Source organism: Peromyscus leucopus, chromosome 1 (assembly GCF_004664715.2).
Source record: "Peromyscus leucopus breed LL Stock chromosome 1, UCI_PerLeu_2.1, whole genome shotgun sequence".
In the NCBI taxonomy this organism is placed as follows: Eukaryota; Metazoa; Chordata; class Mammalia; order Rodentia; family Cricetidae; genus Peromyscus; species Peromyscus leucopus.
In genome coordinates this window covers 48856559-48884269 of record NC_051063.1, presented here as the reverse complement: position 1 = coordinate 48884269, position 27711 = coordinate 48856559, and the positions used below count along the sequence as shown (strand labels likewise).

Here is a 27711-nt window from a genome sequence, read left to right as displayed (position 1 = left end):
AACAAAGGCATCCTCGGTCTGGAGCTGTGGTGGCCAATCTTCTCTGTCAGGTTGGCTAGACTTGGAACCACCTCCCAGGTACCTACACATGTCTGCAAGAGCGTTTCCAGAGAAGATAAACTAAAGAAGGAAGATCTACCCTGAATGGATGGAAGACCATCCCGTGGGTCCCAGACTGAATAAAACAGGGAAGGAGAGTTAAGCACTGTCTTAGTCAGGGTTACTATTGCTGTGCTAATACACCAGGACCAAAGCAACTTGGGGAGGAAAGGATTTATTTGGCTTACTTTTCCACATCACTGTTCATCATGGAGGAAGTCAGGACAGGAACTCTAACAGAGCAGGAACCTAGAGGCAGGAACTGACACAGAGACCATGGAGGGGTGCTGCTTACTGACTTGCTCCCCATGGCTTGCTCAGCCTTATTTCTTGTAGAACCCAGGACCACCAACCCAAGGATGACTCCACCTACAATAGACTAGACCTTCCCCCCATCAATCACTGATTTGAAAAAATGCTCTACAGGCTTACCTACAGCCAGATCTTACGGAGGCATTTTTAAAACTGAGGTTCCCTCCTTTCAGATGACTTTAACTTGTGTCAAGTTGACATAGAACTACCCAGCACAAGCACCAACATTCATCTCTCTCTGCTTCCTGACCTCCCGACCGACTGCAGATGCAATGTGAGCATCTGCCTTATGCTCTTCCCACTGTCTTCCCTGACACGGAGGATGGTATCCTCAAGCTGTGAGGCAAAGGAAACCTTTACTTCTAGCTTAAGTTGCTCTTTGTCAATATGCGGTCACAGAAGCAAGGAAAGTAATCAATACACAACTAACCCTTTCATGATCCAACAATTACAATGAATTTGCCACAGGCAACCTGCTGCTCTCATTGGTGAAAACCATGATGCTTAGGAAGAAACAGAGTCCTGATTGAATCTTGCCCATAAAACTTTTGCAACTGGCTTGGATTTATGGGAGTCAATATGCCAGTGTGCAGAGATGGTACAGCAGAATGATGGACAATTCCACACTACCCCACTGAACAGGTCATTCCAGAAGCCTCCCTGCCTCTGGACCTCTGGCAGTAAGAGAAAGAACACGTTTCTATTTGCTTGTAACATTAGCTGGTTATGTTAATTATTTTTCTAGTTGTGACAAAGTACCCAGCAAAAAAGAGCTTAAGGGAGAAAGGGTTTATTCTAGTCCATCACGGCAGGGCGTCCTGGTGACCAGAGCCTGGGGCAGACGGCCCTGTTGGCCTGCAGTCAGGAAGCAGAGCGCAATGGATGCTGGTACTCAGGTCACTTCCTCCTTTTTATATAGTTCAGGACCCCCAGCCATGGAATAATACCATCCACATTTAGGGTGGGTCTTTCAACCTCAATTAACCCACTGTTGTGGACCATTAGTTTAAAATGTGTTACATTTGTTTATGCTGTGGAATATTTGTTAAAGATGCAAAGATGTGTTGTATTCTTTAATGTTGCATTTGTTTAACTTTGGAAAGCTATGTTACTTTATCTACATAAAACACCTGATTGGTCTAATAAAGAGCTGAACAGCCAATAGCTAGGCAGGAGAGAGAAATAGGCAGGGCTGGCAGGCGGAGAGAATAAATAGGAGAAGAAATCTAGGTGCATGAGAGAAGAGGAAACACAAAAAAAAGGAGAAAGGGAGGAGGACACCGGGACCACCAACCCAAGGTCTTCTGCAGGATCAGGACGCGCTCGTGCTCTTAACCACTGATCCATCTGTCTGCCGTCACCACCACAACCACCCCCTTTCACCAGAAACGGATTCAGCGGGTACCTTAAACTTGGATGGCTCAGCCTCAAGACCTGTGAGAATTAATGTCTCGGGCTGGAAGGTAGCTCAGTTGGTACAGCATTTGCCTTGTAAGCATAAGGGCCGCGTGAGAAAGCTTTGAGTGTGTGTGCTTGTAATCCCAGCACACACACTTGGGAGGTGGAGACAGATGGATCCTTGAGGCTTGATGTCCAGGCAGCCTAGCCTCCTAGGCAAGGCAAGTTTCAGGCCAACGAGAGATTCTGTCTCCAAGAAAAAAAGAGGATGGGGGGCACCTGCAGAAGGACACCTGAGGTTCACCCCCTAAATACACACACCCATACACACCTGAATACGCATACCTATGTACAGCACAAAGACACAGAAAGGAAAGGAAATTATTTTCTCTTGCTAAGACATCTAGTCCTTAGTATTTTGTCTTTGTTTTGTTTAAATAATTTATTTAACACACACTTGTGTGAGGGTGTCAGATCCCCTAGAACTGGAGTTACAGATAGTTGTGAGTTGCCATGTGGGTGCTAGGAATTGAACCCTAGTCCTCTGAAAGAACAGCCAGTACTTTTAACCAGTGAGCCATGTCTCCAGCCCCTGGTATTTTGTTATAGTAGCTGTTTTAGTTACATTTTTTTTTAATCATTGTGATAAAATACTTGACAGAAACATCTTAGGTGGGAAGAGGTTTTTTATGGCTCATGGTTCCAAAGAGATTTCAGTCCATCGTGACGGGAGGCTGGGCAGTAGGAGGTCAGTCTACCAGCAGCAAAGCAGGAAGCAGAGGCCACAGCAGGCTGAACAGTGAAGGTAAGACCTTCAAAAGCCCCGCCCTCAAAGGCCCCGCCCTCAAAGGCCCCGCCCTCAAAGGCCCCGCCCTCAAAGGCCCGGCCCTCAAAGGCCTGCCTTGGTGACCCACTTCCACCAGCCAGGCCCTGCCTCCTAAAGGCTCTGAGCATTCGAGTAGCAGCACAGACTGGATACCTAGCATTGAAAACATGGGCCTTTGCGAGAAATTTTGATTCAAAACAAAGCAACAACCTGGCCATGATCATGCATCAAGAAAAACAATCGTGGCTGTGGAGATGGCTCTCTGGGTAAAGATGCTTGCCTGGAACCCTGACGATCTGAATTCAACACCCATGATCCACACTATGGAAGGAGAGAACCAATTCCTGCAATCGTCCTCTGGACTCCACACATGCACTGCCGCACACATGAATAGCATGTATAAGGCCCTAGGTTTGATTCCAGGATAACACTAACATACATACACACACAGACATACACTGACACACACACACACACACACACACACCACATGTCTATACATATTTATGCAACACACTTGTTTTCATATCTTTTCTTTCTGAAAATAAAATTATCTTTATTTTATTTTATTGAAATCCCAGGACTTACTTGAACATAAGACTTTGCGCGCACAAGATCAGCACCATACCACTCATTTGTACCCCATTTGTGTTTGAAATACTTTCAGTCAGTTGGGCTGGAGAGATGGCTTAGAGGTTAAGAGCACTGACTGCTCTTCCAGAGGTCCTGAGTTCAATTCCCAGCTCCCCACATGGTGGCTCACAACCACCTGTAATAAGATCTGGTGCCCTCTTCTGGCCTGCAGGGACACATGCAGGCAGAATACTGTATACATAATAAATAAATCTTTAAAAACGAAAGAAAGAAATACTTTCAGTCTGGGGATAGGGATTTAGTTTTGGACTCAATTCCCAGTACCACATAAACCAGTGCTGAAAGGGAATCAGAAGTTCAGGGTCACCTGGAATGGTGATCCACGCCTTTCTAGCAATTGGGAGGCAGAGACAGGTGGATCTGTGAGTTCAAGGCTAGCCTGGTCTACAGAGCAAGTTCTAGGACAGCCAGGGCTGTTACACAGAGAAATCCTGTCTCAAAAAACAATAACAAAAAACAACCAAACAACAGCAAAAATTCAAACGACAACCAGAAGATTCAGCCTGTGCTGTTTGAAGCACTCAGCCTGTAGTTCTTCCCTGTGTCACAGTAACACTCATAGCAAGTCTCTTTTTAACATGCATTTCTTTTGCAGCACTGGGAATCGAACCCCTGATGTCTTTCATGCTAAGTCACACTTTACAACCACGCTGTATCTCCAGCCTCAATCATTCCATTTTAGAGACAAGAAAGCTGAGGGACAGAAAGGTTCAATCACTTGCTTAAGGAAGATGAGTAGAAACCCTTTCCTAGACTTTCCTGGGGCTGGGGGGTAAAAACAGCACCAGGGTGAACCACATATTGGAGCATGAAGCAAGGGCAAATACGTGCCCCAAACACTCTTACGCAAATATCCCCCCAGGTCCTGAACCGAGTGGGAAAAGTGGATAAAAGCCCTGCGACCGAATATGATAAAAAGCAGGGCTGCCCAATGTGTCCTAATGCTACTATCAGTCCTCATGGAGCCACTGTGGGGACAGCCTGGCTGGGAACGGAAGGCTGCTGGAGATGAGTGTCTGCTACAAAACCGGAGTCATGAAAACAAGCAAAGGCCTGTCTTTACTAATGTTGTAGTTTGTTCATCTCCAGTTTTGGGCATCTGTTTTGATGTTATCTATTTTAATTGCTGAGTTTTTTGTACTCTACTAAGTTTGCAAGCCGGAAGATCTCTTCATTCCTCTCAATTTTTATTACATTCTAGTGATTGTTTATGTACTGTGTGTGTGTGTGTGTGTGTGTGTCTCCATGCCGATGTCAAGGATGAGTGGGAAGGGCAGAGGACAACTGGCAGAAGTCTGTCTTCTCCTTCCATCTGATGTTGGTTCTGGGGTCAGACTCAGGCTCTCAAGCTTGCTGGCCAATGCCTTTACCACTGAGCCATCCCACCAGCCCCATTCATACCATCTTAATGTAGTCCCTGGATGAAACCAAGTCTTTGCCTGAATGGCACTAGGGGCAATCCTCAGTGCCAACCTCCTCTAAACAGGGGCCCAGAAAGCTATGGTATGGTGGCCCACATCTGTAATCCCAGCACCCAGGAGGCGGAAGCAAGAGAATCTGGAATTCAAGGCCTGACTGAGCACAAAAAGAGACCCTGGCTCAAAACAAACGAAGAAACGGGGCCCTTTTTGTTGGTAGCTACCGTTTCCTGCACCATTCTGTGAGTCTCAAACATCCCGTTTCTGGTGAGGTTTCTCATGGCCCACATGACTAGGGAAGTGTTTCATCTTCTCGTTAGAAATACTGAATCATAAACGGGAGCAAAGGAAATGGTTCCATTGTGGAGTGAGCACCCGTACATGCCTGCAGAACTGTTTGGAGACAGCGGACGTTCTCCACCCAGCCTTAGTCACATCTGACCCAGAAGCCACAAGTTCCCGATTCCTGCAGTGTGTACCCATCTGAGCTGGTGGCATCAGAATTCCAAGGTCCTTTAACCATGGATATGCTGAGAGTCTGACTTTCCTAGAGCTTAGAGTGGGTGAGAGGAGTTCCCGCATGGGACGGCCAGCCTTCTGGTTTAAGAGCCTACAGTCTTCTCCTCAGCCACACTTTGAATGCAAAGAACACTGCTAATTTCTCTTGTGTGATCTTGCCCTTGAATCTCTTATCTCCTTTATCTATCTATCTCTCTATCTCTTTTCATTTCAAACCAGCAGAACTATCCAAAAACATCTCTGGTCAAAGTGAGTTCAGAAAGCGCAAAGCTACACAGAGAAACCCTGTCTCAAAAAACCAAAAAAAACAAACAAAAAAAAAAACATGCTTTTGTGCAGTGGGACGATGAGGAAGAATAGAAACTAAATTCCCCTTGCAAAAAGGATCCCACAAATCCCAGCTAGTGCTTCCCTCTTTGGAACATTTTTTTCAAGGTTGCTTTTGTTTATTTTCACTGGATGAGTGTCTTTGCTTGAGTGTATGTGCACCAGATGTGTGCTCGGTCCCTTCAGGCCAGAGAAGGGCACCAGATTCTCGGGAACTGGAGTTGCAGATGGTAGTGATGCCATGTGGATGCTGGGACTGGAACCCTGGTTTTCTGCAAAAGCAGCCAGAGCTCTTAACCACTGAGCCTTCTCTCCAGCGTCCTTCATCTCCTCCCCACCTGAACTTTTACAGAAGAGAAACTAAACTTAGAATATCAGCTTTGAAGTGAGAAAAGTCAGGAAAACTTGCTGCCTACACCTGCTGCCCAGGCATCCTTCCTGACATTTCTGGACAAGAGCACAAATAACCCCTCAACCAGGCATTTCTCCAGAGCCTAACGCAGCTGGGCCTGGTGGAACCTGCCTATTATCTCAGCACTAAGAGACTGAGTCAGGAGGAAACCTAATCTTAAAGTAAAACCCCATCTTAAAGCAACAGACAGACAGAAAAATAAGCTGGGCACATAGTAGCTCAGTGGTACAGCCCTTGTTTAGCATGCTCACAGACCAGATGTCCAGCAGTGGCGAGGGAAAAAGAGTCTCGTGGATCTCCTGCAATCATTTCTGCCCTTTCAAACCCAACTCCCAAGTTGCAACTGGTGAGACCTTCTAAAACTGCAAATTCAACACCAAGAGAAAATGAGCTAATACTTGTCAGGTACTGACTCCGGTACTGGCACTCTGTGCGGGTGCAGAATGCCTATTCATAAGTACAAATCCGGTATTTCCCTGCTTACAGACCCTCCGAGGGGCAAAGGCAAGATTGCCTGCCCATGCCTTCTGCTTTGGATACCTTGCTATTTACAGCGAATCTCCAAGCCTCACTTCAACTCTCTATCCTGGCTGCAGCAAGCTTCCTTTCCTCTACCTTTATTCTTCCCAGATCCACTCTTACTCGTTCTAAAAACTTCAGCGCCTTCCTTTTACTGGTTATGTTCCTTCTCGTGGCTTCCAGGACCTCCCAAACATGCCTCTTTACCCTCTTCCAGCTTCACATGATCATGATTGTAGTCACATATTAAGCGGTGGTTCAGTGTTAGCCTTCATTGCTAGGCTGTTAACTACTCCAAGTTAAGGGTTGCAGTTCTATTACTGCCCATCAAGGAAACCGAACTGGGAAGGGTTGCCGTGAAAGATGTCAAAAAGTAAGGAACTTTAAGTACTTTCTCCTTTAGGTAACATGCCCAAACTTGCACGGTTGCTACAGGATCATTCCGAACGCAGGCCCAGGTGGGCTGGGAGGGGAGGGGAGGGGAGTTTTAGGAGCAGCAGGTTACAAGGATCATAACAGCAGAACTTGGCGCCACGCGAGCAGGACTCGGCCCAGAAAAAAAAGAGGGATCATTTGTCACATGTACCCAGCAGGGCCAGCAGCCTCTGCCGCACCCTGTGGCAAGAATGCGACCCCGCCCGGCCTGTGTGCGTGAGTGCGGGCAAAACCCAGCCAAGCCCCAGGACTGACGTCAATCAAGTGGGCGCCTCCGGGCGTCGGGAGGGCTGGGTCTTGCAGGGAGGAGGGGGGAGGGCCCGTAGGACACGCCCCTCACCGATACCCTGCGGTTGATTGGACTCGAAGAATCTCCGCACTCGATTTGGAGGCGGGCACAAGGGAGGGGCGGGGTTAGACACGCCCTTCGCCCTCTGCAGCAGCTGATTGGCCCGCGGGGTCTCCGCGTTCGATTTGGGAAGGTTGGTTTAGCTGCTCGCTGCAAGGCTGTGGCCGAGGATTGGCTGTTGAGGGGCTCAGCGCACTTTCTCCGGAGAACTGTGGCTGCGATCCAGGTGGCCCGGCCAGGCTCCGGGCTGCGTTCTGCCCGCTTCGGGCAGCCAAGGCAACCAGGTAGGTAGGCCACGGTCCGGCTCAGCTCTGCGCGGGAGCGCACGGGAGGACGGTCGTAGCTAGGAATCCGCCAGGTCGCACACCCTAGATCCATGTAAGGGCCTCTTGTTCTGCTATCGGCCGCGTCTGAGCCCTGAGGCCGACTGTGCTGGGGATGGTGCCCTGTACCAATCCCTTCCGCCAAGATACCCTCTCCCAAGCTCTTGGCCAGCCAGTCACCTCCGCTTGGCCCTTACGATCATCTTCAGAGCAGGAAGCCCAGAGCTGAGCTGTGTCTGCCCTTTCTCGAAAAGCCAGAGAGGTTGGAGTGGGCGTCTTAGCTGCTGGATCCCTATTTGGGGTCTGCTAGAACTGCCTGTATGTTGACACGACACTGATCTAACCCCCCATGGAACTGCTTTAACGCCCCTCGCTCTAACTCCAGCGCAGAGGATGGCGTGGAAATTCTGTCTGTGGATCGGTGGCGACCTCCAAAACCTTCAGTCGAAGATGGCAGGTTTCAGATCCTTCTGCCCCCTTGTTTCATTTGAACACCTTCTCAGCCATCTGGCAAAAAATGAAAATAACTCTGGTCGAGATCGTAGGCACTCGGGTCAGACCACCTAGTTAATGGCCTAAGATTACCTACCAGCCTTGGGTGTTGAGCAAGTTACTACTTCCAGCTTTTTCATAGGGAAAACAAGTTTAACAATAGTACCCACTAACAAGTCAGGGACATTAGGATGCCACCTCACATGAGGACCAAAAGTCCCCTGAAAATGCTGTTCTGTGCTTGACACAGCAAGAGGCTTTCTTCTGTGAAGTTAGTCATAAAACCATGGTTTTAAAGGGGACACAGATGACCTTGTCTCTCTTTGAAACCCCCTGGGTAGAGTTTGCATGTCAGTGATGACCATAGTCCTCTATAGTCCTGTTAATAGCCTTCCCTTGGCATCATTTTTCATTCAACCAATATGCAGTATAGAGTGTCTGTAGTATGCCAGGTACTAGAATGGACATTCTCATATTTCATCTCTGTACCCTGTAAGGTTACTCCCCCCACCATTTTGATTGATGAACAAAATGAAGCAAAGGAAAAGTGAGACTTGTCCAAGGTCACTCAGTGATCAGTGCACTGCTGGGAACTTAGGGGTTTGAATTCTTTCCAAGGGAGTTATTCCTCATTCTACTAGTTTATTTTTCAGGTTATGCCAGAAAATGGGTCTGGAATAAGGGCCCAGTTTTCTTCTTCACTTCTGCAGCATAGATTTGGAAAGCCAGCAGTATATGGAACACAGGGCCATTTGAATGTGGTTTCCCACTTGAGGAACAACAGATTTAGGCTGTTGTCCAGAGGTCTGTCTGTAGAGGGTAGCAGGCCAGGGCCACAGGTATTGACTTGAGCTACAGCCCCTAGCTGTTTTAAAGAGAGGATTGCCATCACCGAGGTTATTCAAAAGGTGGCACCTGAATAGGGAGCAGGAACAGCCACTCCACCTAAGTGTGCTCTGTCTCCAGGGTTACCTGTGCCTCCCTGAGAGGAGGTAGGATGGAGAAATTATGGACTAGCTGTGGAACTAATGTCATGCCACACGGAATGCCCCCACTGTACACGTCTGTGCTGCCAGTGCACTGGACGGGGGAGGCATGAGGCATGTCTTAAATCTTTGTACATTTCTTCCTTTAATGCCTGACTCAAAATAAGCTGAACTTTGTCATCCTCATGGTTCAGTATTTACTTTGGGGGTTCATTCTTAACCTATTCAGTGTCCCACTGAAGTGTTTTGTAACTAGCTCTTCCTCATCTGCTCGCAGACCCCTGCTTATCTTCTACGTCAGCTCTAGAATGAAAGCTCCATCTGTAATCTTTTAATAGCCCTATGCTTTCGTTTTCCAGTTTTTTTTGGTTTTTTTTTTTTTTTTGGTTTTTCGAGACAGGGTTTCTCTGTGTAGCTTTGCGCCTTTCCTGGAGCTCACTTGGTAGCCCAGGCTGGCCTCGAACTCACAGAGATCCACCTGGCTCTGCCTCCCGAGTGCTGGGATTAAAGGCGTGCGCCACCAACGCCCGGCTTCGTTTTCCAGTTTTAAAAAGTGCCATTGTTCAAGGATACACTTGAGCTTCCTGGAGTAAGGTTTCATCCCGGAAATTAGAAGAGGAATGCTTGAACACAGTGACTGAGACAGGAAGTGTCTGCTGACAGTGTTATGACCCCACTTTATCAGTTTTCCCCAATGTTTACCATCTCATCCTACTTGGAATCCTAGCTTCACTCTGCTGCCTGAATTCCAGGGTGAGGCTCCCTCGAGTGAAAGGCTTCAAAAATCTGGAGGTGCCAAGGCTTCCCAAGGCTCATGGGGGTGGTTGAAGCTGGACCCTGGACTGTCCAGTAGTTTCTTCCCTGGGTTGTTAACTCACCCGCCCCCCCAGGCTGGCCAGTTAAAGCCTTCAGCCCTGTAGAGGACGCTAGAACTAAAGTGGGCAGTCAGGCGCCAGGCCGTTTCCTCCTGCTGACTTCTGCTACATGACCCTTTGTCTGTCCTTCCTCCTCAGAGAAGATGAGATTCTGAATTCTGAAAGAGGGACACCACCCTATCTCCTACCACCCCAGACCAGCCTAAGAGTCTACCTAGGGCTTGGCAGTGTTCTCAGACGTCTGCTGGATTCTGACCCTTCCACCCACTGTAGCAAAACAGTATCTGGCCTTCCTTCAAGGAGGTGAGGGGTGGGGAGAAGGGTAACTGCTAGTTGAGGCATTTTCTGGAACCTAATTAGTTAGACCTGTCCACACATGCAGCTCCCAGCCAACAAGAAGCAGGCAAGCAGTGTTACCCTTCAGCACAGACCATTCTTGTCATAGCTTCACTGACTCAACACTAGTGCAGGCCCTCTGAGGCCGTCAACCTCAGCCTGCTCCCACAGTGGCAGGGAATCAGCCCAGAGGTGATGGAGAAGCCTATCAACCAGTGAATGGCAGAGCCAGGGACAGACCCTTGACTCCTGAGCCACGTGCCTCTCTGCACTGGGCTCAGCTGCAGTCCTAGAATTCTTTAGTGGAGACTGGAGATTTTCTTCTGGAGTACTAGTTCAAGGCTGAGGATGCTGTCACCTAGTCAGCCACCTTGACACTAGTGACTGGATGAAACATTGCACAGGACTCCACCTTGTGGGATAAGGGATGTCCTTCACTCCTCACGGAAATGGAGGAAGTGGGCTGAGATGCTTCCCTGAACAGGTGGCTCAGTGGTTTAAACTGTAGGGTCAGTCGAGGGACAGGGTCCAGCTGGACCCCAGCCCCTGCTTCTCCTGCACTGGGACAGCGGTAGCAGTTTCTATCTTCTAGAGTTATTTCGAGGATTAATGATTCATGCGCACCATCCAGTGCACAGTAAACACCCACGCTTGCCTTTTCTTTCTCATTAGCCTGAAAATGTGCCTTGGTCACTTAGCTTTTGTTCTCAGCATGTAGATACACCAGTTCCTGGGGGTTGAGTACCACACAGGTTTTCTTATTCCTGTTTTCTAGGTAAAAATAGAGCTTTTATGACTTTATCTGGATGTCTTCTGTGGATTTACCTTAGGTATTAAGTCTTGAAAAGAAAGTGGGATCTTAGGATAGAAACTAGGACAGTGTGTGGAAACAACTGGACTAATGTGTTGAGCTGGAGGCCAGAGCAAGGTAGGGGCGGGGTGATGACTCAGGCTCTTCCAGAGAACAAAAGAGCAGCAGGTGAGGGTGAGGGCTGCTGCTGTGAGCAGGTCGAGAACAAACTGGAAATGCTTGTATTTATTGTCACTTTTTTTTTTTTTTAACATGGCATCGTGTAGTCCAGGCTGTTCTCAGACTCAATATATAGCTGAGGATGACTTTGTAGCTTTTCCTTTTTTAAGATTTATTTTTATTTCATGTGTATGAATGGTTTGACTGCATGTATATCCATGTTCCTCGTATATGCCTAGTGCCTGCAGAGGCCAGTTTCCCTGCAACTGGACTTAGACAGTTGTGAGCAGCCATGTGGGTGCCAAGAACTGAACTCAGTCCTCTCCAAGAGCAGACAGTGCTCTTAACTGTCGAGCCATCTCTCCAGTCCTGACTTTGATCTTTTGATCCTCCTGCCTCCATCTCCCAAGTGCTAGGATCACAGACCTGCACCACCATACCCAGTTTGTGTGGCACTGGGGCTCAAAGCCAGTGTTTCATGCATGCTGTGCAAGCACTCTTGTCAAATAAATGAGCTACATTCCTAGCCCCCATTCCACTCTGCCTCTTTTATAGCAAATGTGCACCTATCTTCTGTGACTATATTTTAATTTCCCCTTGTCCAGTTTGTGGCCAGCTGTTGGTTGACAGTGCCTCTGTAGATGGCTACAGGAGTGCTTATGTCCCCACCTTTTGTCCTCAGAGCACCCGAGATGGGGACCCCGGCCTCTGTGGTGAGTGAGCCACCCCTGTGGCAGGTTTCAACTGAGGCCCGGGGCCGCAAGCAGGCCTCTGCCAACATCTTCCAGGACGCCGAGCTGGTACAGATCCAGGGCCTGTTCCAGCACAGTGGGGACCAGCTGGCTGAAGAGCGGGCCCAGATCATTTGGGAATGTGCAGGGGATCACCGTGTGGCTGAGGCCCTGAGGAGGCTGCGCAGGAAAAGGCCCCCGAGGCAGAACCACTGCAGCCGGCTGAGGTAGGGGCCTGGGACTGGAGGGCTGAGGGAAGAGGTAGAAAGGATGCCTGCTCGGGTGTGACCTCAAACCAGTGACTTGTCCTCGCTGTAAGGTACCTACTGTTCATGTTTATACTGCTATGGCACCTAAGACTATTGTTATTGTTGGAGTCACATGACTCCGTGGTCCCCTTGAGAAGGAAAGCCTAGTCAAAGCAGAACTACCAAATTCTGAGACTCTGGGCCAGTAGAAAGGAGCACTGTTGGAAGGGGGAAAAAGACCAGTAGTGGAATGGGCACTGTTCAAAGGCAAGCCTGGTTAAAGCATGCAGGGGACACAGAGCAGAGGTCTCAGCAGGTACTGTGGAGATCCTATGGGGACAAGCAGGAGGTTCTCTCTGGCCATCTACCTCTGCCCAGACACTGCCAGCCCAGGAGTGAGCCCCAGGGGACCTAGGTAAACGACCTGGCCTTAAAGCCATCACTACAAATTTCCCTCTAGGATCCTCCCCTCACTCTGAACAGCAGAGACTGAACAGGTCCTCGGGCCTGAGATAGCAAGTCAGTCTTCATGGCTTGCATTAACTGATGCCACTTATGCCTGACTTATGATGCCATGAATGAACGAAAAAGGCCAGGAGAGACTTGTTGAGTGCCCCATTCTCAGATCCAGCCCCACCCTCTTAACATGCAGAGGTGGAAATAGTTGTCATACAGTTCTTGAGTCTCTTTTTATCCCAGCAGTGTTTTATAGGGATAAAACTCTTAAGGTTCCATCCTGCTCTCCGTGTTGACGCTGGCTTATCACACACTTGTTCCCAACAGAGCACCAGAGTCTGGATCTACAGCGGCCGACTCACAGGACGGCACCACTGATGAGGCCTCTGGCGAGCAGATTGGGAACTCCCGGAGGACAAGTGCCAGAGTCCACCGAAACTGGAATAAGCCGGGTCCCACAGGTTACCTCCACCAGATCAGACACTGACCCAGTGAAGGGGTGGGGAGGTCCTCCCCAGATACTGCAGGGACTTTTGCTAAAAGGCTTATGGAGCTGCAAGGAGGAGGCCTGAGCAGGGCCCTGTCTGGGCGATGAAAGCAGTAGTAAGAAGGTTGTCCTCAGTTCAGATGGGAACCAGCATTCACTGGACTCTGCCCTGTGTGGAACCTGTTCTTACCAAGCACGGTGACGCCTCAGATCTCACAGCAGAACTGGGCTGCAGGGCGTTCCCCTGGGGTAAAAGTAATGTGCCTCAGACGCAGCATCTCACCGTTCCTGCCACCAACTGCCAGTGGCTGTCACCGTGCAGCAGCCAGCTGCCCACACCCTTGTGCCACAGGCCAGTGCAAAGAGAAAATAAAACCATTTACATCAACAGTTCTGTGAGTCTGTTATAGAAGGGGAGAATCCCAGACAGGAAGGACAGGATATTCCCCAGGAGGTAAATCTGGCTGGATGCTTGTGCTTTCTCAAGCCCAAACCCTGGAGATCCCAGTACTACAGCTTCCTCTTCCAGAATGAGTAAGTTGCAAGGAAAAATGAGGTCTCTGCACTCGGGCACTGGGCCCTTGGCTGATTATGCAGTTGTTGGGAGCACTATCAAGGGCCAACCATTGGGATGGCACAGGACAATTATCAGCCGGCACTATGACCTGGTAACCTAGAGTGAAGGGCTTTTCCTACTATTCTAAACTATGTGCTCATCAGCATTCCCCCTCCCCACCAAGCACCCCCAGGGACAGTGGTGTACCTTTATGGCAAGACTGCCCTCTGCTGGCCAAGGAGAAAAACCAACAACTCTAAATTCACCTCTACACCAGTGGTTCTCAACCTTCCTAATGCTGTGACCCTTTAATACAGTTAGTTCCTCATGTTATTTTCCATTACTACTTCATAACTGCAACTTTGCTACTGTCATGAATCATAATGTAAATGTCTGTGATTTCTGATGGTCTTAGGTGACCCACCCCCATCCCCAGGGGTCACAACCCATAGGTTGAGAACCACTGCTCTACACCTAACAGCCACTGCCAGGGCAAATACTATAGAGTCCCTACCAGAGAACAGTCTGTAACAAGTAATCATACCATACATCTATTGATGTATCCCATCAATATATTCAGGTCAGGTTTTGAAATGTCTTAGGAAAACACTTGGTTTTCAGGAGTCAAGTCTCTGTAACTCTTTGCCGTTAGAACTGCATTTACCTTGTCTTCCTTCCCCCAAAGAAAACTGGACAAAGGGATCAGAATTGGATTTGTTATTCATACATTTGCATTGATTTAAATACAATACATACAATTTCTACAGTGCATTAGAAGAACGGGGCGGCGCTCACCAGCCAGCTTCCACTCCTAGACATGGGGGACAGCCTAAGGCTGGCAGAGGCCGCTGTTCTGAAAGTACCTGACACTCTGGGCTCTTGGCACTCCCAAAGTCCACATTCAAGACAACCTGAGTACAGGCTTCAAGCGAGAGAGGCAGGGAAGGACGCCTGCACCCTTGCCCATCAGGCCTGGCACTGGCTCCCTCTTACATTGGACCCAATTTCCTCCTGATGGCAGAGCTGATCTGGAGTAGGCCAGTGCACAAGAGCCTGGTAGGGCACCAGGTTCTCTCCAGGCACCTGGGCTGCTTCCAGTACCCCAGTGGGGAGTCTCACCAACAGGCTGGTGTGAAGATGTCTGTGAAGAATGTCACGTACCTGGACCCCTGCAGGCTCCTGTGATCAGGAGGCAGGAATTCTCCCAAACATGGTTCTGAGGCCAGAGTCTAAGTGGGCTGGATGGGATTGTCAGGATGGGGCAAACAATGGTGCCTTGGTCCACAGGGCATGCATATCCAGTGCTCAGAGATTCATGTTGGCTGAGTGGAAGCCGATAGCAAGCTGGCTCCTAGATTGGACCGGATGGGGAGCAGCCTGCTCCAGCTGATGGGAGAGCTGAGTGCCTCTGCTCTGCTCCTGGATGGTGGGAGCCAGGCAGGCAGACAAGACACACAGCTGTGGTCCTCATTCCCTTTCTTTGGTTTTTTTCAAGCCTTCAAGACAATTTCTTTCCAAGGCTGCCTGACCAATTGTAGAATGTGAGAACCCTCAGGGGTCCACATCACAGGGTCTGAACTCTGCTGCCTCAGCCACAGGTGGCCCCTTTTGACCCCTCCTGAAGCCAATTCTTTGCTTTGGTGTAGAAAGGGCTCAAACACCTGGCAAGGGAGAGGACACATGGAAGCAGGAAGATGCACGGTGAGCTGGGCAGGCACTGGGGAACTGTTTGAAGGCCTCTCTTCGGGAAGCTGAGGAGAAAGCAGCCCAGGACAAGAAGGCAAGGAGCCCTGGGGCACTGCTGGTTAGGAGACAGAACACAGGTCCTGTTGCTTTCCATGCAGCAGTGATAACAGGAAGAACAAGGACAAATGTCCTGCCACTCATGACCTGACTGACCCACAACCCCTACCAAGAGCCACTCCAGAACACAAGCTGAACTCCTCAGTTAAAAGTTGGAAAAAATAGTGAAAACAACAGAAACCAGGTAGAAAAGGATGGAGACTAAGGAAGGACCCAGGAGTGAGGCTGTGCCAGGCTCCCCATGGAACACTCCTAGCACCCAGCATGCACTTAGGCTAAGTCAATCACCTCTACATGCTACACATCCGCTTGGCAGAACAGAACTGCCAAGGCTAGCCCTCTCTCACTTCAGCTGAGTGCTAGGCAAGCAACAGCAGGGCAGAGAACAGAAAGATTGTGTGCAGAGCCTCTGGCAGATACAGAGCAAAAGCCTGCTCACTGCCACAAGAAGCCAGTACCAGTGTGGCAAGGGGAGGATCAATTTGGCAAAAACAGAAAGGAAGGTGTGGCTTCTGTCTGAGGACCCTCGACGGGCCTCTGACACAGCTCAGTTCATGGGGGTAAACAACAGCTAGGCATCAGAGCGTGTCTAAGCAAACTTAGGTCTAGATTAAGGGCTTCTGACTCAAGTATCTAATCTGGTTTCCTACAAGCATTTAAGTTTGTTTCTTTCTGATGCAGAATATAATAGGGAGCTGGGATGGAGAGGGCTGTCAGGGAGATGGGGCTTTCCCAACCTGCCACCAGATACTGGGAGGGAGTTGCTCCTCCTCAGCCACCTGCCACCTTGCCTGGATGCCAGCCTCCCCAACACTCTGAAGGGTCCAGGAGTACTCTTGTCCCTGACTGTGCTTCTCCCTGTGGGTGGGAAAGCCCTGAGGGAGGTGTCAAGCAAAGAGGAAGAGCCCTCAAAGGCTCTGCCGTGTACCAGCTTCTCTCCAGGCTTGCTCCCAGCCTGTCACCTGCAGGATTAATCTTCTGCTGGCCTCTAGGGCTACCACCATGAAAAGAAAGGCTTCCGACTCTGAAAGCTCTGTGTGTAGGATTCGCTTGCAGACCGCTGATGGGAACGGGCTGTCTCAACAATCACAGGTGGCATCTGGACGAGGTGAAGGGGACTCTTATTGTCTTTTAGAGCCTGGGTCAAATTTAGGATCTGTATTGAGAAAAACAAAATGAGTGAGAGATAGGCCTACTATTCTAAGCCTGCCTCTGCAGAGAGCACCCTCTTTCAAGTCAAAATAAATACCAATGGAAACATCATGGAAGTAGGAATACAGGGCTGGAGAGGTAGCTCAGTGGCTGAGTATGTACTGCTCTTGCAGAGGACCTGAGCTCAGTTCTTAGCACCCTTGTCAGGTGGACCTGTAACTCCAGCTCCTCTTCTGAACTATGAAGGTACCACACTCACAGGTACAAATACAGATATAGACACATAATTTTAAATGAAAATTAAAAAAAAAAATAGGACTAGAGAGATGGCTCACAGTTAAAAGGCACTGGCTGCTCTTCCAGAGGACCTGGGTTCAATTTCCAGCACCCGTATGGTGGCTCACAACCATCTGTTATCCCAGTACCAGTGGATCTGACACCTGCTTCCTCGCTGTTATGGGTGCCAGTCACTGAAATGGAGTGCAGATATACATACAAGCAAAACACCCATACGATAAAATTAAAATAATCCTAAAAAAGTTAAAAGAAAGTAGGTATATGAATGGGCAATACATGGACAGTAGATACAACCTCACTAACAATTTTTTAAAATACTGTGTTTGCCTGTAATTCCAACTTCAGAAGGGAAGAGAAGGCAAGAAGGTTGCTTGGCAGCCAGGAATCTGAGACCCAACTGGGCAATATGGTGAGAACCTGCCTTAAAACAAACAAGCAAGCCGGGCGGTGGTGGCACACGCCTTTAATCCCAGCACTCGGGAGGCAGAGCCAGGCAGATCTCTGTGAGTTCGAGGTCAGCCTGGTCTACAGAGTGAGTTCCAGGACAGGCACCAAAACTATACAGAGAAACCCTGTCTCAAAAGAAAAAGGGGGAGGGGAGTGTTGGGTATTTAGTTCAGTGGTAGAGCGCTTGCCTAGCAACCACAAGGCCCTGGGTTCGGTCCTCAGCTTGGGGAGGGGGGGGGACGACAACAAGCAAAGACGTAGAACCCCAAGTGAAAACAAATACTTTTTTTGCCTTTTAAGGCCATAAAATAGAAAGTATGACCAAGAGTTGGAAAGTTCAAAGCAACAGGCTGCATGGCTGTGGAGCTGGAATGTGGAATAGTTATATGGGGGAGCTGAAAATAAAGCCCCTTTTGATCCTGCAACCTCCCCCACCTCCTTTTAAAATCTGTGTCTTCTGGGACCAAACCCAGAGCTTCATATACACCAGGCAGCTGCTCTTCAGCTAAGCCTTTCCTACGTCCTCAGCCTTGCAAATGTTGAGAGCATCAGCATGCCTGGCCCTGTCGTTTGAAGGGTAGGTAAATTGGCTGAGGGTGTGTGACTAAGCAAACTAATGATTCTGAGTCAGGAGGCCACGACACAGTCCTACCCTATGATTATTTATCCACAGCACATCAACTGATCCAAAAAGTTTCAAAACAAGTGACACAAGGTCAGATTACTTCTCTAGGTTCCTTGCAAGTTTCTTCCCACTGTCCTCTGCCAGAACACACTGCAGGTCTGCCCTGGGTATGCAATCAAACTGCAATGGCTCTGTTCGAACCAATGCTTCCTTTGCTGTGTCACAGCCTGCTGCCTCTTTCTGCCAACGGTTTTAAAATACAAAAGCTGTTCCAAAAACATTAAGAATACAAAGTAGAAAGATAAAATTTCACCTGCCATTTTCTCCTACCTTTTGCTACCCTAGATGATAACCCTAATTAGGTGTAATGGGAAGGCTGCTACAGTGTTGGCAAGGGACTGAGAAAGGGTTGGAGAAGATGGAATGATATGGATGAGGTGCTACCTATATTATCTTAGGAAGCAAGCCAGTTCCTTTATGTTGAGACCTCTAATACCAGAGTCTACAATGTAGCTTTCAAAGTTTCCAAAAGATATGCCAGCCTAGGTAGGCCCTTGCTCTACTTGAGAAAGACAGAATATTGGTAATCAGACAGATTAATAAGATGGCAGCTCTTAAAACTCCTTGACTATCTAGATGAGCCAGCCCTGAGGGCATGAGAGCTGAACACCCCCCCAATACACACATGCATACACACACAGGCACACACACACATACACACACACACTATGCCCCCTACAGCAATCAGGAGAGAGGGCCCTACACCTCACCTGGGCAAAACAGCAATGTGAGTGTGGGTGGCCCAGATCTGAGGATCTCAGAGCAGGAGAACTGGCCCTGATCTTTGCTGCAAGTTGCATAGAATGGGCTGGCCAAGGCAGTGCTAGAAAGCTCACCCAGGTAGTAACAATGAGGGAAAGCTGGCGGGCTGACCAGCCCAGCTACCACCCAGAAGCAGGGCTATGAGTTAGCCCATTCCGACATCCACCTTATCTATGAACTGTTGGAGCATGTGAAAGGTACAGACCTACAGACCTAAACTGCAGGATCTCCATGACACAGGACAACAACAGGATATCCAAGAGGAGCGCCAGGGAGAGCCCATTACTGGTGGCATAGCAGAAGCCAGAGGCCTCAAGACAGACCAATGACTCATGGCAAGGAACACTTGCAAGTAAAGATGAATGGACTAAGGGTAAACTGTGTGACTCAATGGGCCACACGACAGCTTCCACAAGATTCTTCTTTCTCTCTCGTTTTTTTTTTTTTTTTTTTTTTTTTTTTTTTTTTTTTTGTTTTATTTGGTTTTTGGTTTTTCTTTTAATTTTGTTTTGTTTTGGGGAGAGGTTACAAGGGCAGAGGGTGGATGTGAGGGGACAGAGAGAGATAGGTGGGATCAGAATGTATGATGTGAAATCCACAAAAAAATCAGTAAAAGTTAAAAAAAAAAAAAGTCTTCACTATCCCATTTCGAAGGAAAATTACTCAGCAAACCCAAAGGTGCTTTCTTTGGGAGCCTTTAAATGGTGCAAAGAAGTAAACATATACTTATGGTGGAAAGACTACTACATTCTTTGAAGACTAAAATTAGTAAGGTAATTACAGAATGCCTGCAATCCTAGCACTTAGGAAATGGAGGCAGGAGGATCAAGAGTTCATGGTCATTCTGGACTACACAGTAACTTTAGGACCAGCCTGGGCTATATAACAACTTATCGCAGAGAAGAAAAAGATCCAAGAAGCAAACTTTTCTATTTACAAAGTCATAATTAGCTAGTATGTGTTGAGTAATTTTATGCATCAGGCATTTCAAACTCCAACTATTTCAAACAACAGATCTAATTATATAACCCCATGAAGCAAGTATATGATACAAAGAGAAAAGTGGATGGAAAAAGAGGTTTGGATCTCATACGCAGTAGATGGGAGTGCCAGGCTTCAGAGCCAGGTCCTCTGATCAGTTTGTATCCTTCACTGCTGAGCTCTCTTTAAGTAATATGTATGAAACCAATATCCTACAGTTTCATTTTGTTTTTGATAAAGGATCTAACTACATAGCCCTGGCTGCCCTGGAACTCACTATATAGAACAGGCTGGCCTCAAATTTACAGAGATCCACCTGCTTTTGCCTCCTGAGTGCTGGAATTAAGGGTGTACACCTCCATGCTCAGGCCTACAGAGTTTTGACAATGCCAAGTTTCTGTAGTTCCCTCTGAAGGTGAAGTAGAAAGGGAGAATAATACAACTTGTAACTCAAATGACAAAATTATAACCATAGCAAGGATCAGCCTACTTCCATGTGCCAGGCAGTATTTTCACTTAACTCTTACCATGAATTCTCTCATGCACTTGTCCACAACAGACTAGGTACAGTCACTCCCCAATTTTATAAACAAGAAAATCAGACTCTTGCCCAGCATCACAGAACTAACTGGTGGGGTGACCTGGCTCCAGAGCCTAGTTCTCAGCCACTGAGGCAGGCAGCCTTGAGCAGCTTGAGGCCAGGGTGTGCTGGTTTATTTACCAATAATGCACCCAGCAACTAGTATAGGCTAAACATTCGGCAAGTGCATCAACAAACACTGGTTGGTATTGACACTATGGAAGAGGTAGGAGATTGCAGAGGCTACCTTTCCTCTCTCCTGAAGTTTAGGAGAGAGTCACAAATATATATGGCACACACTTGTGTTCCAGGCTTACCTGGCCCCTCATGACAGCGATCTGTCTATGGAACTGGCCCCTGTCGAAACCAGGATCTCTCTGTAAGAGAAGGGCAGAGGAAAATGATGGAACCCATATGAATACCTCTCAGGAACCCATGTAAATGTCTCTCAGGAACCCATTTTTTCTCCCCCACTTAAGTTTCTAAGTGTAGTTTAGTAAGTACACTGAAAGGAAGCAGTGGCTGGGAAGTACCTAGAGTATTTCCTGCCCCTTGGAACCCTGAATTTCGGATCCTCCTGCTTCCCCCTGTTGAGTGCTGTACCACACAAGATCTAGGTGGTACTGGAGATGGAACCCAGGGCTTTCTGTATGCTAAGTAAGTGCCCTACAAACTGAGTTACATCATCCTAGCACTAGGGCTGCCCTTTCTTTCAATCCCTCCAAACCAGCTCCAGCTGGTATGTGGTAAGCCTGCTGTTCCGGCTAACTCAAGTCAGACAAGTATGAGACAACAGCCTTCGTGGCTTGTTCAGGACTAATCAGAACAACCATGGACAATGCCTTTTTCCTCAGGGCTGACCTTGAAGAGTTCATATAGGTCCTCCTCCAAGTCCTTGACGAAGTTAGGATCTGAAATCTTTGGAAGGATCAAATCTTTAATCTCCTGAGAGAATGGGACTTTCGCCTGGGGCAGCCAGGCCCAGTAAAAAGGATCTGAAAAGAGAAAAGGCTCAAAGCAAAGCTGATGCTGGAAAAGTCCCCCTCCTGGGTCTTCTATCAGGGTTCTGTCAAAGAGAAAACAACTCTCCCCTGATACACAACAGAAAACCAACAAAATCCATTTCCAAGTGCTGCTGACCCTAAGACAGCGTGACTAGTAAGCAAAGGACTCAGGAGCCACACCCAGAGCTGCCCAATCTCAGAGCTCTTTCCCAGGTAACAAATGACCTTTCCAAACAGGCCTATCTAGATGCAACTACTTGCTGGATTTTCAGGTGATCCTGAAAATGAAGGCTGGTGCTACAAAGGGGGCTGGGGATTCCCTACTGGTATTTCTTTTCCTTTTCATAGATTCTAGGTTAAAATGGGTATGGAGTATACCAAGGAAGACAGGACACTGACAGCAGTTTATCTGCAGAGACCCAAATGAAGTAACTTATGAAAACATGAGTTTAAAAATGCAAAGTGGCCAGGCAGTGATGGCACACGCCTTTAATCCCAGCACTGGGGAGGCAGAAGCAGGTGGATCTCTGTGAGTCTGAGGCCAGCCTACAAAATGAGTTCCAGGACAGCCAGAGCTGTTACACAGGGAAACCCTGTCTCAAAAAAAAGAAGTAGAAATGAGAAAACTCATCTTTATACTGACTTATTTATTTATTTTTCAGAAATTGGGATGGAACCCAGGGGCCTTGCACATGCTATACACCCTCTCATTACCCATACCCTCCAGTGGAGAATATAGATAGTAAAAATGTAAATGGTTTATACTATGGAACAGTTGCCATATGCTGCTGGCCACTGTACAAAAGGCCGAAAGCTACAGGATTTCATTCATGCTTAGGCCAGTTCTACTGCAGCAATGAACCAGGGCACAGCCCATTGCTCTTAAACTTACATGCCCTCCAGGAGTCAGGATGCTTCAGTGGGAAAGCTAGCCCATTGTCTATGGCAGCCACCTTGATAACAGGCTCCTTGACTACCACCCAATCTGTTTCCTGCAGAACAAAGAGAGACTTGCTCAGGCCCTTTAAAATACAGCAAGAAGGGGGAATGGGGATGGTTTACACCTTTAATCCTAGCATTCATGAGGCAGAGGCAGGAGGATCTCTGTTAGTCCAAAGCCAGCCTGGTCTACAGAGTGAGTTCCAGGACAGCCAGGGCTACACAGAGAAACCCTGCCTCAAAAAACCAAATAAATAAAATAATAACAATATACCTCATCTCAGCCCCTCCTTGGGCTCACTTAGATCTAACCTCTACTGGTTTCCATCCTGTTTTGTGGACTTGGTTTATTAGTGGCATCTTCTCCATTTACAGTCTGCTCAAGGTTCTCAGGAGCCCACCCCCAACTCCCAGAGACAGTGGTCTTACTATGTTCTCAGGCTAGTCTATACCTCCTGAGTGCTGGGGTTACACGTGTGTACCCTATACACTTCTTGAGGCTCTTGCTCATCATGAGGCATGTACAGTTATTTACCCAGGGCTTGCCTGAGTCCTTAGAAGGGTAATTATAAAAACAAAGATAGGCCAGGAGGAGGGGGTGCATGCCTTTAATACCAGCACTCAGGAGGCAGAGCCAGGCGGATCTCTGTGAGTTCAAGGCCAGCCTGGTCTACAGAGTGAGATCCAGGACAGGCACCCAAACTACACCAAGAAACCCTGTCTCAAAAGATCAAAACAAAAACAAACAAACGCCGGGCGTTGGTGGCGCACACCTTTAATCCCAGCACTCGGGAGGCAGAGCCAGGCGGATCTCTGTGAGTTCGAGGCCAGCCTGGGCTACCAAGTGAGCTCCAGGAAAGGCGCAAAGCTACACAGAGAAACCCTGTCTCGAAAAACAAAAAAAAAAAAAAAAAAAAAACCAAAAAAAAAAAAAAAAAAAAAAGATAGTTGTAAATCATTCTGAGGTAAAACAGTGAGAAACTTGAAAATAGAAAGAAAGAAAGAAAAATCTGTATCAGCAGCCAAAGTCTTTTAGTGTGGAACTTAGCTCAAATAGCTCAAATATGACTTCACTGGTAATGACAAAGTTCCCATTTTCTAGAGAGAAAACAGAGTCAAGATGACAGATGGCTGGCTTCTACACAAGGTGTCATGCCTCAGTGATATATACAAATGAAAAGGACAAGTTGGGCAGTGGTGGCCCACGCCTTTACCCCCAGCATTCGGGAGGCAGAGGCAGAGGCAGGTGGATCTCTGTGAGTTCAAGGCCAGCCTGGTTTATAGAACAGGTTCCAGTACAGTCAGGGCTACATGGAGAAAAATCTGTCTCAAAAGAAAACCAACCAACCAAAAAAAAAAAAAAAAAAAAAAAAAGCAAACCACAAAAAGAAAACAAAAGGACAGGAACTGAGTTTTCCACTTTTTAACTGAGACTATGCCAGGGACATTATGTCTACTCGGTTCCATGATTTCTTCAGGCTCCACTAACGCCATCACAGGAACAGGAGTTACAGTTCTAGGATCCCTGAATCAGAATTCTCTGGTGTTGAGGCTGAAGAGATGGGGCTCAGGGGTTAAGGGCATGGCCGCTTTTCCAGAGAACATACGTTTGATTCCCAGCACCCACATGTGGGCACACAGCCATCTGTAGATCAGATGCACTATTCTGGCCTCTGTAGGCACCAGGCACGTATATGGTACATAGACATATATGCAGGCAAAACACTCATACACAAGAAATGAATCTTAAAAGGAAAAAAAAACTTGTGGGAAAAAAGGCATTGAAGCAGCTTCTCCTAAACTTGTGGAGTCTGAGTCCTCTGTAAAAAAGTACCCCATGGCTTACGAAGGCAGGAACTGCTGGGCTAACCAATATTAGGCAGTCATTTAATGTCATAGTTTTCAGACCCTTCCTATGCTATGGTGCAGCACGGAGCTCAAATGAAAGAGTATACAATGTGCTCCAAAGGTACTCCTTTTCTTGATGCTATTCCAATTACTATCACGCAGCAGGATGCTCCTTAAAACACACACTGAAAAACTATACCAAGTGTTAACTTAACTTTAAACTCTTGTGTTTCTGACTCTTATGAACTTTGGTGACCTAAATCTCCATTTTGTGTTTCTATTGTTTAAGGATTACTCCTTCCCATCCTCCTCTTTGAGATACAGACCAACTTCTTACCCGGCAGCTAGAACTATCCATTGGGCAGTCATATTTAATCAGCCAGTTGTCGTTGCCTCGGTCTGCCAATAGAAACATAAAGTTAGTAGAAATAAACTGTCTGATTTTAGAAATGATGGATTAGGCATTTGGGAGACTTGGACCATTGCTCCAACTGAGATCAACTACAAGGTAGATAAAATATTTAAACATCCCTGGAAGGTACTGGTAATTTTAACAAGATTATAAAAATCTGAGTCAAAATTCCAGTACTCAGGAGGCTAAGGCAGGAGGGTCTTAAATTCAAGGTCAGCCTAGCTTATTTACCACAAGACTGTCTTGGAAGAAAGGAAGAAAGGGAAGGAGTGGGGAGGAACTAAGAGTTGGGTCCAGGAGAGAAAGAGCACCCACAGGAAGGGCCCAGTCTTTGGCTTCTTTCCTGCTCCAGCTACCCACTGATTTGGGAAGAGGCTGCTAAAAGGCCGGGAGTGGGACAGTGTTCCTACGTATAGCCTTGTGACTCTAGAGGTAAAAACCTGCAATCCATCTTGGAAGCCAGCCAAGCTCCTCCCCAATACCTGAGGCTAAAGTGACCCCCGGCTGCTAGTGACTTAGGTGCTGGCCCTGTATAAACATCATACTCCAGGCAAGATTTTACATGAACCTTTCAAATAGCTTTACAGTTTCTGATACAAAGTATCTGACAACCAGACTAACCAAGTACACAGAGACAAAAATGACAAACTAAAAACAGAAATGAGAACCCTGAAACAACACAGAGCCTCCAAACAAGGGAGAGAGCTTATATAGGCTTTTTAATGTCCAAGTAAAATATTTAATATCTTCCAGGAGATAAAATGTACAACCAGGAGCAGTGATATGTGCCTATGACGGAAGCACTCAGGTAGCAGCAGGAAGATTAGGAGTTCAAGGTCAGCCTGGACTAAGTAAGATTCAGTCCCAAAAACACCAAGGGAAAAAAAATAAGAATAAGGGCAAGACTAAAATATCAGCAGAAAACAAGAGAAAATAAAAAAAAAAAAAAAGTAGCAATTTGAGAACTGAAAAATCGCCATCATGGGAATTAAAACTCAAGCTACACGGGCTGGTGGAGCACATCTTTAGTTCCAGCACTTGAGACCCAGGGGGAGGTGGATCTCTTCTAGTCCCAGTCTTGTCTACATAGCAAGTTCCAGAACAGGCTACACGGTGAGAGACCCTGTCTCAACAACAACAACCAACAACAACAACAAAAAGAGGAAAACAAGAAGGGTCACTCAGGAGACTGAGGCAGAAAGATCATAGGTTCACACTAAACATGGAAAAGCCACCCACACATACACATACCTGAAACAAACAACAAAAGGATGGGTCAAAATGAAAACAACTCAATCTGGTAAGCCTTTTTTTTTTTTTTTTTTTTTTTGGCAGCAGCTGGAGAAGTCCAGACAGGGTTTCTCTGTGTAGTCCTGAAACTCACCCTGTAAGACCAGGCTGGCCTTGAACTCACAGAGATCTGCCTGCCTCTGCCTCCTGAGTGCTGGGATTAAAGGCATGTGCCACCACCTCCCAGTGTTAAGCCATATTTTTAAAAGATGAACACTCAATGAATAAAATATCCTTGCAGGTGGGCAAAGTACCCTGTAGTTGGGTATGGTGTCATAAGCCTAAAATCCTGAATGAGTGAGGCTTGAGACAGGAAGAGAACATTCATGGCCAAGTACAGATACAGGATGTCTAAAAAGAAGGGTAGGAAAGAAAGAAATGGGTGAGGATGCAGAAAAGGAGGCCAAGGAGGATGAGGGAATGTTAATACTGGATAATTCTGCAATCTGAGAACAAGTTAATGGCTTTACCGAGTTTCATATCTACCTAGTATTTTTTCCTCCCTTTAGCAATTCTGAAACTACTTTCTGTGTTATCTAGGATTAAACAAATAAGTAAATTATTGTAATTTTTCTGGATTCACTGTATTGTAAGTAATTGTAATGGGAGCCCGGTCTGTCTGTATCAGGAAAGGAATTATAAATCAAACAGAAAGAAGACTAGAATAAGCCTGTGTCTGGATGAAAATTCTCGCAGCTGTAAATATATCCTCTTCCAATAAGAGGAACATCAGAGAAATGGTGGATTCCAGCTCGAGACTAGAAGATGAACCCAGAACATCTTGTGCCAGAAATTAAGGAAGTGCTTATGACAGATACAATCAAAAGAGCACAGGAGTACTGCCAAATCAGGGACAATTTGAGCATCAAAATAAATAAGGACATAAAGTGAATAAATAAATCAAAATGTATGTGGCTGGGTGGTGCACACCTTTAGTCCCAGCCCTCAGGTAGAGAGGTGGCCCTCTGTGAGTTTGGGGCCAGCCTGGTGTAGAGTGCTAGGACAGCTGGGGCTACACAAAGCGACTATCTCAACACACAAACAATACGGTAAGATACTTACAGTCCTCCTGCTCCAACCTTCCAAGTGCTAGGACTAAAAGGTTTTACCACTATACCCAACCCCATGGGAATTTGTTAATACTATTTTGTCATACCATTTTATGACAAAATGAACTTTATTAAAAATTCAATCCTGAGCCCTGTAGTAGCGGCACACACGTTTAATCCCAGCACTCAGGAGGCAGAGGCAGTGGATCTCTGTGAGTTCAAGGACATACAGAGGAACCCCACCCCTGGAAAAACAAAAACAAACAAACCTCAAACCTGAATTTTACCAAGTCTTTAGACCTAGCATCAATCTGAAAGAAACATGGGGAATGGAATATACTCAATCTGTCAATAGGAAGATTCTACAGAACAAGTACCCAGTTGCTTCAACAAACTGAAAATGGGAAGTTGATGGGGCTTTTTCAGAATGAACGGTACTATGGAATGCATTAACCAAATGTAGTAGGTGGACCTTGTTTAGATCATTTTACCAGGCGAACTTTTGTGAGGTGCAATGGTACACACCTTTAGCCCCAGCACTCAGGAGGAAGAGGCAGGCAGATCTCCGAGTTTGAGGCCAGTGAGACCCTATTTTAAAACAAAACAAAAACTATTTTTCCCATGAGACAATTTGGGTACTATGACACTTGAATAGTGTTTTTTAAGACACCGTCCAGTGATTTTTATTAAAAACATCACAGCACAGAAACTAAACAGAGACAAAGATTTGCCTA

General features: G+C 47.1%; 2 protein-coding genes across 2 annotated transcripts in view; one reads left to right on the top strand and one right to left on the bottom strand.

The window, feature by feature from the left end:
- Positions 1-7374: 7374 nt before the first annotated feature.
- On the top strand, positions 7375-13562 carry Avpi1 (arginine vasopressin induced 1). Its single transcript, XM_028888845.2, has 3 exons — positions 7375-7552; positions 11933-12208; positions 13013-13562. Exons 2-3 carry the CDS (start codon positions 11943-11945, stop codon positions 13170-13172), a joined length of 426 nt encoding a protein of 141 aa, XP_028744678.1. The 5' UTR covers positions 7375-7552; positions 11933-11942; the 3' UTR covers positions 13173-13562.
- An 868-nt stretch (positions 13563-14430) lies between these two features.
- The window catches only part of Pi4k2a (phosphatidylinositol 4-kinase type 2 alpha), a 24714-nt gene continuing 11433 nt past the window's right edge, over positions 14431-27711 (bottom strand). The window contains exons 2-6 of the mRNA XM_037202266.1: positions 24564-24675; positions 22332-22431; positions 21297-21430; positions 20753-20812; positions 14431-16687 (exon numbers count right to left, since the gene is read on the bottom strand). Coding sequence (XP_037058161.1) covers positions 16526-16687; positions 20753-20812; positions 21297-21430; positions 22332-22431; positions 24564-24675 — 568 coding nt within the window. The 3' untranslated portion in view covers positions 14431-16525. The remainder of the gene's footprint in view (positions 16688-20752; positions 20813-21296; positions 21431-22331; positions 22432-24563; positions 24676-27711) is intronic.